We start from the raw sequence: 13,056 nt of genomic DNA on the forward strand, positions 1-13,056 counted from the left end.
TACCTGCAAACAAACCTTTTGTATATTATGCACAATGATACCCAGGTCTTTCTGGCATTTCAGAATTTAATTTAATGACTACCAGCTGAATTTAGCTACAACACTCACCTGAGGCACAAAAGAGTATTGAAAAGTTTGTTTTGATTCCTCTCAAATAGAGGAGGACTGCTGAAATTCCATCTCTTTGTTAAATGCTGGACTATCAGGGCCATGATGACCAATGCCCATCAGTAATGACAGGTAAAGATCATAAGACACGGGGATAGACTTAGGCCATTCAGACCATTGAGTCTGCTCCACCATTTCATCATGGCTGATTTATGATTCCTTTTCTGAACTTCATTCTCCTGCCTTCTCTTGCATGCCTTTTCTACGTCCTGTGGTAATTTGCACCCCACACCCTGTATATAACTTGCATCAGAGTCTTTTTAACCCTTACAGTTCCTTAACTTACCCCTGATAGTTCCATGCCTACCAATCCTATTTCACGTCTTACCAACCCGAACACTCCACACCACTGCCAATGTGCCTGACGTTTCAATAAGTGTCCTTAGATGATTTGGGCTCCACTGTGATTTCCTTTCACCTACTTTCAATAAAAAAGTTACTTTTTTTTACAAAACCTGAAACAATACACAGACGAAGCTTTCTACAAGATTAGTTGTGCCATGTGAAAATGTTGAAAATGAAAACCAGTAAAACCTGTTGCTCTCTTACTTTTGCTTTATTCAAGTGATTGCAGAATTTTCTGAATCCCAATTAAGCAAAACCCGAATAGAGTACAAGATGCACAATGCTGGCATTACTTCAACACAGACGCCCAATGTAGAGTCCAGCAGTTCAACCCGAGGGACCAGCACACTGACGAGTGAATCAACCACAGAGAACTGCATATGGGTCTGTGTGACAACCAGCAAAACCACCACAACTACAGAGTCCAGCATCGAAACCACAACGACTACAGGGACCATAACAACGACCACTATACCGACCACAGTAACAAGTACACCAGCCACAACATCGACCACAGTGACCAGTACACTTACCAGCACACCGACCACAGAGAGCAGTTCACCGACCAGCACATCGACCATAGAGAGCAGTACACCGACCACCATATCGACCACAGTGACCAGTGCACCGACCACCATATCGACCACAGCGACCACTACACCGACCAGCACATTGACCACGGATACCAGTACACTGACCAGCACAGTGACCACAGTAACCAGTACACCGACCAGCACATCGACCACAGCGACCAGTACATCGACCAGCACATTGACCACAGACACCAGCACACCAACCAGCACAACGACCACAGTGACCAGTACACCGACCAGCACATTGACCATGGATACCAGTACACTGACCAGCACAGTGACCACAGTAACCAGTGCACCGACCAGCACATCGACCACAGACACCAGCACACCGACCAGCACATCAACCACAGTGACCAGTACACCTACCAGCACATTGACCACAGACACCAGCACACCAACCAGCACAACGACCACAGTGACTAGCAGACCTACCAGCACATCGATCACACTGACCAGTACCACTACCAGTACATCGACCACGGATACCAGTACACTGACCAGCACAGCGACCACAGTGACCAGTGCACCAACCAGCACAACGACCAAAGTGACCAGTACACCAACCAGCACATCGACCACGGATACCAGTACACCTACCAGCACATTGACCACAGTGACCAGTACACCGACCAGCATACCAACCACAGTGACCAGTACACCTACCAGCATATCAACCACGGATACCAGTACACCTACCAGCACATTGACCACAGTGACCAGTACACTGACCAGCATACCAACCACAGTGACCAGTACACCTACCAGCACAACGACCAAAGTGACCAGTACACATAGCAGCACATCAACCACAGTGACCAGTACACCGACCACCACATCGACCACAGAGATCAGTACACCAACCAGTACATCGACCACGGATACCAGTACACTGACCAGCACAGCGACCACTGTGACCAGTGCACCGACCATCAGATCAACCACAGTGACCAGTACACCGACCAGCACATCAACCACTGTGACCAGTACACCGACCACCACATCGACCACTGTGACCAGCACATTGACCACAGACACCAGCACACCAACCAGCACACCGACCACAGTGACCAGTAGACCTACCAGCACAACGACCACAGTGACCAGTAGACATACCAGCACATCGATCACACTGAACAGTACCACTACCAGTACATCGACCACGGATACCAGTACACCAACCAGCACATCGACCACAGACACCAGCACACCAACCAGCACATCGACCACAGAGACCAGTACACCAACCAGCACATCAACCACAGGGACCAGTACACCGACCAGCACATCAACCACAGTGACCAGTACACCAACCAGCACATCGACCACAGTGACCAGTACACCGACCAGCACATCGACCACAGTGACCAGTACACCGACCAGCACATCAACCACAGTGACCAGTTCACCAACCAGTTCACCAACCAGCACACTGCCGACCATGACCAGTACACCAACCAGCACATTGACCACAGAGACCAGTACACCAACCAGCACATCGACCACAGAGACCAGTACACCAACCAGCACATCGACCACAGTGACCAGTACACCGACCAGCACATCGACCACAGAGACCAGTACACCAACCAGCACATTGACCACAGAGACCAGTACACCAACCAGCACATCGACCACAGAGACCAGTATGCTGACCAGCACAGCGACCACAGTGACCAGTACACCGACCAGCACAATGACCACAGTGACCAGTACACTGACCAGCACAGCGACCACAGTGACCAGTACACCGACCGGCACATTGACCACAGACACCAGCACACCAACCAGCACACCGACCACAGTGACCAGTAGACCTACCAGCACATCGACCACAGTGACCAGTAGACCTACCAGCACATCGATCACACTGACCAGTACCACTACCAGTACACCGACCACAGATACCAGTACTCCAACCAGCACATCGACCACAGAGACCAGCACACCAACCAGCACAACGACCAAAGTGACCAGTACACCGACCACCACATCAACCACAGTGACCAGTACACCGACCACCACATCGACCACAGAGATCAGTACACCAACCAGTACATCGACCACGGATACCAGTACACCAACCAGCACATCGACCACAGAGACCAGTACACCGACCACCACATCGACCACAGACACCAACACACCAACCAACACAACGACCAAAGTGACCAGTACACCGACCAGCACATTGACCACAGAGAGCAGTACACCGACCAGCACATCGACCAAAGTGACCAGTACACCAACCAGCACATCGACCACAGAGACCAGTACACCAACCAGCACATCGACCACAGAGACCAGTACACCGACTAGCACATTGACCACAGATACCAGTATGCTGACCAGCACAGCGACCACAGTGACCAGTGCACCAACCAGCACATCAACCACAGTGACCAGTACACCGACCAGCACATTGACCACGGATACCAGTACACTGACCAGCACATTGACCACAGTGACCAGTACACCTACCAGCACATTGACCACAGACACCAGCACACCAACCAGCACATCGACCACAGAGACCAGCACACCAACCAGCACAACGACCAAAGTGACCAGTACACCGACCACCACATCAACCACAGTGACCAGTACACCGACCACCACATCGACCACAGAGATCAGTACACCAACCAGTACATCGACCACGGATACCAGTACACCAACCAGCACATCGACCACAGAGACCAGTACACCGACCACCACATCGACCACAGACACCAACACACCAACCAACACAACGACCAAAGTGACCAGTACACCGACCAGCACATTGACCACAGAGAGCAGTACACCGACCAGCACATCGACCAAAGTGACCAGTACACCAACCAGCACATCGACCACAGAGACCAGTACACCAACCAGCACATCGACCACAGAGACCAGTACACCGACTAGCACATTGACCACAGATACCAGTATGCTGACCAGCACAGCGACCACAGTGACCAGTGCACCAACCAGCACATCAACCACAGTGACCAGTACACCGACCAGCACATTGACCACGGATACCAGTACACTGACCAGCACATTGACCACAGTGACCAGTACACCTACCAGCACATTGACCACAGACACCAGCACACCAACCAGCACAACGACCAAAGTGACCAGTACACCGACCGGCACATTGACCACAGTGATCAGTACACCAACCAGCACATCGACCACAGAGACCAGTACACCAACCAGCACATCGACCACAGACACCAGTACACCAACCAGCACATCGACCACAGTGACCAGTACACCAACTAGCACATCAACCACAGGGACCAGTACACTGACCAGCACATCAACCACAGTGACCAGTACACCAACCAGCACACCGCCGACCATGACTAGTACACCAACCAGCACAGCGACCACAGTGACCAGTTCACCAACCAGCACATTGACCACGGATACCAGCACACCGACCAGCACAGCGACCACGGATACCAGTACACTGACCAGCACAGCGACCACAGTGACCAGTGCACCGACCACCACATCAACCACAGTGACCAGTACACCGACCAGCACATCAACCACGGATACTAGTACACCAACCAGCACAGCGACCACAGTGACCAGTACACCGACCAGTACATCGATCACACTGACCAGTACCACTACGAGTACATCGACCACAGATACCAGTACACCAACCAGCACGACCAAAGTGACCAGTACACCGACCAGCACATCGACCACAGACATCAGTACACCAACCAGCACAACGACCACTGTGACCAGCATACTGACCAGCACATCACCCACAGAGACCAGTACATCAACCAGTTCACCAACCAGCACACCGCCGACCATGACCAGTACACCAACCAGCACACCGACCACAGAGAGCAGTTCACCGACCAGCACATCGACCATAGAGAGCAGTACACCGACCACCATATCGACCACAGTGACCAGTGCACCGACCACCATATCGACCACAGCGACCACTACACCGACCAGCACATTGACCACGGATACCAGTACACTGACCAGCACAGTGACCACAGTAACCAGTACACCGACCAGCACATCGACCACAGCGACCAGTACATCGACCAGCACATTGACCACAGACACCAGCACACCAACCAGCACAACGACCACAGTGACCAGTACACCGACCAGCACATTGACCATGGATACCAGTACACTGACCAGCACAGTGACCACAGTAACCAGTGCACCGACCAGCACATCGACCACAGACACCAGCACACCGACCAGCACATCAACCACAGTGACCAGTACACCTACCAGCACATTGACCACAGACACCAGCACACCAACCAGCACAACGACCACAGTGACTAGCAGACCTACCAGCACATCGATCACACTGACCAGTACCACTACCAGTACATCGACCACGGATACCAGTACACTGACCAGCACAGCGACCACAGTGACCAGTGCACCGACCAGCACAACGACCAAAGTGACCAGTACACCAACCAGCACATCGACCACAGACACCAGTACACCTACCAGCATATCAACCACGGATACCAGTACACCTACCAGCACATTGACCACAGTGACCAGTACACCGACCAGCATACCAACCACAGTGACCAGTACACCTACCAGCACAACGACCAAAGTGACCAGTACACATAGCAGCACATCAACCACAGTGACCAGTACACCGACCACCACATCGACCACAGAGATCAGTACACCAACCAGTACATCGACCACGGATACCAGTACACTGACCAGCACAGCGACCACTGTGACCAGTGCACCGACCATCAGATCAACCACAGTGACCAGTACACCGACCAGCACATCAACCACTGTGACCAGTACACCGACCACCACATCGACCACTGTGACCAGCACATTGACCACAGACACCAGCACACCAACCAGCACACCGACCACAGTGACCAGTAGACCTACCAGCACAACGACCACAGTGACCAGTAGACATACCAGCACATCGATCACACTGACCAGTACCACTACCAGTACATCGACCACGGATACCAGTACACCAACCAGCACATCGACCACAGACACCAGCACACCAACCAGCACATCGACCACAGAGACCAGTACACCAACCAGCACATCAACCACAGGGACCAGTACACCGACCAGCACATCAACCACAGTGACCAGTTCACCAACCAGTTCACCAACCAGCACACTGCCGACCATGACCAGTGCACCAACCAGCACATTGACCACAGAGACCAGTACACCAACCAGCACATCGACCACAGAGACCAGTACACCAACCAGCACATCGACCACAGTGACCAGTACACCGACCAGCACATCGACCACAGAGACCAGTACACCAACCAGCACATTGACCACAGAGACCAGTACACCAACCAGCACATCGACCACAGAGACCAGTATGCTGACCAGCACAGCGACCACAGTGACCAGTACACCGACCAGCACAATGACCACAGTGACCAGTACACTGACCAGCACAGCGACCACAGTGACCAGTACACCGACCGGCACATTGACCACAGACACCAGCACACCAACCAGCACACCGACCACAGTGACCAGTAGACCTACCAGCACATCGACCACAGTGACCAGTAGACCTACCAGCACATCGATCACACTGACCAGTACCACTACCAGTACACCGACCACAGATACCAGTACTCCAACCAGCACATCGACCACAGAGACCAGCACACCAACCAGCACAACGACCAAAGTGACCAGTACACCGACCACCACATCAACCACAGTGACCAGTACACCGACCACCACATCGACCACAGAGATCAGTACACCAACCAGTACATCGACCACGGATACCAGTACACCAACCAGCACATCGACCACAGAGACCAGTACACCGACCACCACATCGACCACAGACACCAACACACCAACCAACACAACGACCAAAGTGACCAGTACACCGACCAGCACATTGACCACAGAGAGCAGTACACCGACCAGCACATCGACCAAAGTGACCAGTACACCAACCAGCACATCGACCACAGAGACCAGTACACCAAACAGCACATCGACCACAGAGACCAGTACACCGACTAGCACATTGACCACAGATACCAGTATGCTGACCAGCACAGCGACCACAGTGACCAGTGCACCAACCAGCACATCAACCACAGTGACCAGTACACCGACCAGCACATTGACCACGGATACCAGTACACTGACCAGCACATTGACCACAGTGACCAGTACACCTACCAGCACATTGACCACAGACACCAGCACACCAACCAGCACAACGACCAAAGTGACCAGTACACCGACCGGCACATTGACCACAGTGATCAGTACACCAACCAGCACATCGACCACAGACACCAGTACACCAACCAGCACATCGACCACAGTGACCAGTACACCAACTAGCACATCAACCACAGGGACCAGTACACTGACCAGCACATCAACCACAGTGACCAGTACACCAACCAGCACACCGCCGACCATGACTAGTACACCAACCAGCACAGCGACCACAGTGACCAGTTCACCAACCAGCACATTGACCACGGATACCAGCACACTGACCAGCAAAACGACCACAGTGACCAGTACACTGACCAGCACATCAACCACAGACACCAGTATACCTACCAGCACATTGACCACAGACACCAGCACACCAACCAGCACAGCGACCACAGAGACCAGTACACCGACCAGCACATCGACCACAGCGACCAGTACACCGACCAGCACATTGACCACGGATACCAGTACACTGACCAGCACAGCGACCACAGTGACCAGTACACCGACCGGCACATTGACCACAGACACCAGCACACCAACCAGCACACCTACCACAGTAACCAGTAGACCTACCAGCACAATGACCACAGTGACCAGTAGACCTACCAGCACATCGATCACACTGACCAGTACCACTACCAGTACATCGACCACGGATACCAGTACACCAACCAGCACATCGACCACAGAGACCAGCACACCAACCAGAACAACGACCAAAGTGACCAGTACACCGACCAGCACATCAACCACAGTGACCAGTACACCAACCACCACATCGACCACAGAGATCAGTACACCGACCAGTACATCGACCACGAATACCAGTACACCAACCAGCACATCGACCACAGACACCAGCACACCAACCAGCACAACGACCAAAGTGACAAGTACACCGACCAGCACATTGACCACAGAGACCAGTACACCAACCAGCACATCGACCACAGAGACCAGTACACCTACCAGCACATTGACCACAGATACCAGTATGCTGACCAGCACAGCGACCACAGTGACCAGTGCACCAACCAGCACATCAACCACAGTGACCAGTACACCGACCAGCACATTGACCACGGATACCAGTACACTGACCAGCACATTGACCACAGTGACCAGTACACCTACCAGTACATTGACCACAGACACCAGTACACCGACCAGCACAGCGACCACAGTGACCAGTAGACCTACCAGCACATCGATCACACTGACCAGTACCACTACCAGTACATCGACCACAGATACCAGTACACCGACCAGCACATCGACCAAAGTGACCAGTACACCGACCAGCACATCAACTGCAGTGACCAGTACACCGACCAGCATATCGACCACAGTGACCAGTACACCGACCAGCACATTGACCACAGAGACCAGTACACCAACCAGCACAGCGACCACAGTGACCAGTACACCGACCAGCTCATTGACCACAGATACCAGTACGCTGACCAGCACAGCGACCACAGTAACCAGTGCACCAACCACCACATCAACCACAGTGACCAGTACACCGACCAGCACAATGACCACAGTGACCAGTACACCTACCAGGACATCGACCACAGTGACCAGTGTGCCGACCACCACAACGACCACAGCAACCAGTACATCGACCAGCACATTGACCACACAGACCAGTACACCATCCACAGTGACCAGCACACCAACTCAAACATTGAATACAGAGACCAGCACACCGACCAGCACAGCGACCACGGATACCAGTACACTGACCAGCACAGCGACCACAGTGACCAGTGCACCGACCACCACATCAACCACAGTGACCAGTACACCGACCAGCACATCAACCACGGATACTAGTACACCAACCAGCACAGCGACCACAGTGACCAGTACACCGACCAGTACATCATTCACACTGACCAGTACCACTACGAGTACATCGACCACAGATACCAGTACACCAACCAGCACGACCAAAGTGACCAGTACACCGACCAGCACATCGACCACAGACATCAGCACACCAACCAGCACAACGACCACTGTGACCAGCATACTGACCAGCACATCACCCACAGAGACCAGTACATCAACCAGTTCACCAACCAGCACACCGCCGACCATGACCAGTACACCAACCAGCACATTGACCACAGAGAGCAGTACACCAACCAGCACATCGACCGCACAGACCAGTACACCGACCAGCACATCGACCAAAGTGACCAGTACACCAACCAGCACATCGACCACAGAGACCAGTACGCTGACCAGCACAGCGACCACAGTGACCAGTAGACCTACCAGCACAATGACCACAGTGACCAGTAGAGCTACCAGCACATCGATCACACTGACCAGTACCACTACCAGTACATCGACCACGGATACCAGTACACCAACCAGCACATCGACCACAGAGACCAGCACACCAACCAGAACAACGACCAAAGTGACCAGTACACCGACCACCACATCAACCACAGTGACCAGTACACCGACCAGCACATCGACCACAGTGACCAGTACACCAACCACCACATCGACCACAGAGATCAGTACACCGATCAGTACATCGACCACGAATACCAGTACACCAACCAGCACATCGACCACAGACACCAGCACACCAACCAGCACAACGACCAAAGTGACCAGTACACCGACCAGCACATTGACCACAGTGACCAGTACACCTACCAGCACATCGACCACAGAGACCAGTACACCTACCAGCACATTGACCACAGATACCAGTATGCTGACCAGCACAGCGACCACAGTGACCAGTGCACCAACCACCACATCAACCACAGTGACCAGTACACCGACCAGCACATTGACCACGGATACCAGTACACTGACCAGCACATTGACCACAGTGACCAGTACACCTACCAGTACATTGACCACAGACACCAGTACACCGACCAGCACAGCGACCACAGTGACCAGTAGACCTACCAGCACATCGATCACACTGACCAGTAGAACTACCAGTACATCGACCACAGATACCAGTACACCGACCAGCACATCGACCAAAGTGACCAGTACACCGACCAGCACATCAACTGCAGTGACCAGTACACCAACCAGCATATCGACCACAGTGACCAGTACACCGACCAGCACATTGACCACAGAGACCAGTACACCAACCAGCACAGCGACCACAGTGACCAGTACACCGACCAGCTCATTGACCACAGATACCAGTACGCTGACCAGCACAGCGACCACAGTGACCAGTGCACCAACCACCACATCAACCACAGTGACCAGTACACCAACCAGCACAATGACCACAGTGACCAGTACACCTACGAGGACATCGACCACAGTGACCAGTGTGCCGACCACCACAACGACCACAGCAACCAGTACATCGACCAGCACATTGACCACACAGACCAGTACACCATCCACAGTGACCAGCACACCAACTCAAACATTGAATACAGAGACCAGCACACCGACCAGCACAGCGACCACGGATACCAGTACACTGACCAGCACAGCGACCACAGTGACCAGTGCACCGACCACCACATCAACCACAGTGACCAGTACACCGACCAGCACATCAACCACGGATTCTAGTACACCAACCAGCACAGCGACCACAGTGACCAGTACACCGACCAGTACATCGATCACACTGACCAGTACCACTACGAGTACATCGACCACAGATACCAGTACACCAACCAGCACGACCAAAGTGACCAGTACACCGACCAGCACATCGACCACAGACATCAGCACACCAACCAGCACAACGACCACTGTGACCAGCATACTGACCAGCACATCACCCACAGAGATCAGTACATCAACCAGTTCACCAACCAGCACACCGCCGACCATGACCAGTACACCAACCAGCACATTGACCACAGAGAGCAGTACACCAACCAGCACATCGACCGCAGAGACCAGTACACCGACCAGCACATCGACCAAAGTGACCAGTACACCAACCAGCACATCGACCACAGAGACCAGTACGCTGACCAGCACAGCGACCACAGTGACCAGTAGACCTACCAGCACAATGACCACAGTGACCAGTAGAGCTACCAGCACATTGATCACACTGACCAGTACCACTACCAGTACATCGACCACGGATACCAGTACACCGACCAGCACGACCAAAGTGACCAGCACACCAACCAGCACATCGACCACAGAGACCAGCACACCAACCAGCACAACGACCAAAGTGACCAGTACACCGACCACCACATCAACCACAGTGACCAGTACACCGACCAGCACATCGACCACAGTGACCAGTACACCAAGCACCACATCGACCACAGAGATCAGTACACCAACCAGTACATCGACCACGGATACCAGTACACCAACCAGCACATCGACCACAGACACCAGCACACCAACCAACACAACGACCAAAGTGACCAGTACACCGACCACGACATCAACCACAGTGACCAGTACACCTACCAGCACATTGACCACAGATACCAGTATGCTGACCAGCACAGCGACCACGAATACCAGTACACCAACCAGCACATCGACCACAGACACCAGCACACCAACCAGCACAACGACCACAGCGACCAGTACACCGACCAGCACATTGACCACGGATACCAGTACACTGACCAGCACATTGACCACAGTGACCAGTACACCTACCAGCACATTGACCACAGACACCAGCACACCAACCAGCACAGCGACCACAGTGACCAGTAGACCTACAAGCACATCGATCACACTGACCAGTACCACTACCAGTACATCGACCACGGATACCAGTACACTGACCAGCACAGCGACCACAGTGACCAGTGCACCGACCATCAGATCAACCACAGTGACCAGTACACCGACCAGCACATCAACTGCAGTGACCAGTACACCGACCAGCACATCGACCACAGTGACCAGTACACCGACCAGCATATCGACCACAGTGACCAGTACACCGACCAGCACATTGACCACAGAGACCTGTACACCAACCAGCACAGCGACCACAGTGACCAGTACACCGACCAGCTCATTGACCACAGATACCAGTACGCTGACCAGCACAGCGACCACAGTGACCAGTGCACCAACCACCACATCAACCACAGTGACCAGTACACCGACCAGCACATTGACCACAGTGACCAGTACACCTACCAGGACATCGACCACAGTGACCAGTGCGCCGACCACCACAACGACCACAGCAACCAGTACATCGACCAGCACATTGACCACACAGACCAGTACACCATCCACAGTGACCAGCACACCAACTCAAACATTGAATACAGAGACCAGCACACCGACCAGCACAGCGACCACGGATACCAGTACACTGACCAGCACAGCGACCACAGTGACCAGTGCACCGACCACCACATCAACCACAGTGACCAGTACACCGACCAGCACATCAACCACGGATACTAGTACACCAACCAGCACAGCGACCACAGTGACCAGTACACCGACCAGTACATCGATCACACTGACCAGTACCACTACGAGTACATCGACCACAGATACCAGTACACCAACCAGCACGACCAAAGTGACCAGTACACCGACCAGCACATCGACCACAGACATCAGCACAGCAACCAGCACAACGACCACTGTGACCAGCATACTGACCAGCACATCACCCACAGAGACCAGTACATCAACCAGTTCACCAACC

The 13,056-nt window shown here is 53.2% G+C and overlaps 1 protein-coding gene across 1 annotated transcript; it reads left to right on the top strand.

Moving 5' to 3' along the window:
* The first annotated feature begins 893 nt into the window (after positions 1-893).
* On the top strand, positions 894-12,806 carry LOC140198383 (uncharacterized). Its single transcript, XM_072259479.1, has 9 exons — positions 894-1,227; positions 4,265-4,501; positions 4,553-4,918; positions 5,066-5,896; positions 8,828-9,605; positions 9,777-10,216; positions 10,574-11,041; positions 11,441-11,787; positions 12,534-12,806. Exons 1-9 carry the CDS (start codon positions 894-896, stop codon positions 12,804-12,806), a joined length of 4,074 nt encoding a protein of 1,357 aa, XP_072115580.1.
* Positions 12,807-13,056: the final 250 nt, after the last annotated feature.

This window comes from Mobula birostris, chromosome 5, assembly GCF_030028105.1.
Source record: "Mobula birostris isolate sMobBir1 chromosome 5, sMobBir1.hap1, whole genome shotgun sequence".
NCBI classification, from domain to species: domain Eukaryota; kingdom Metazoa; phylum Chordata; class Chondrichthyes; order Myliobatiformes; family Myliobatidae; genus Mobula; species Mobula birostris.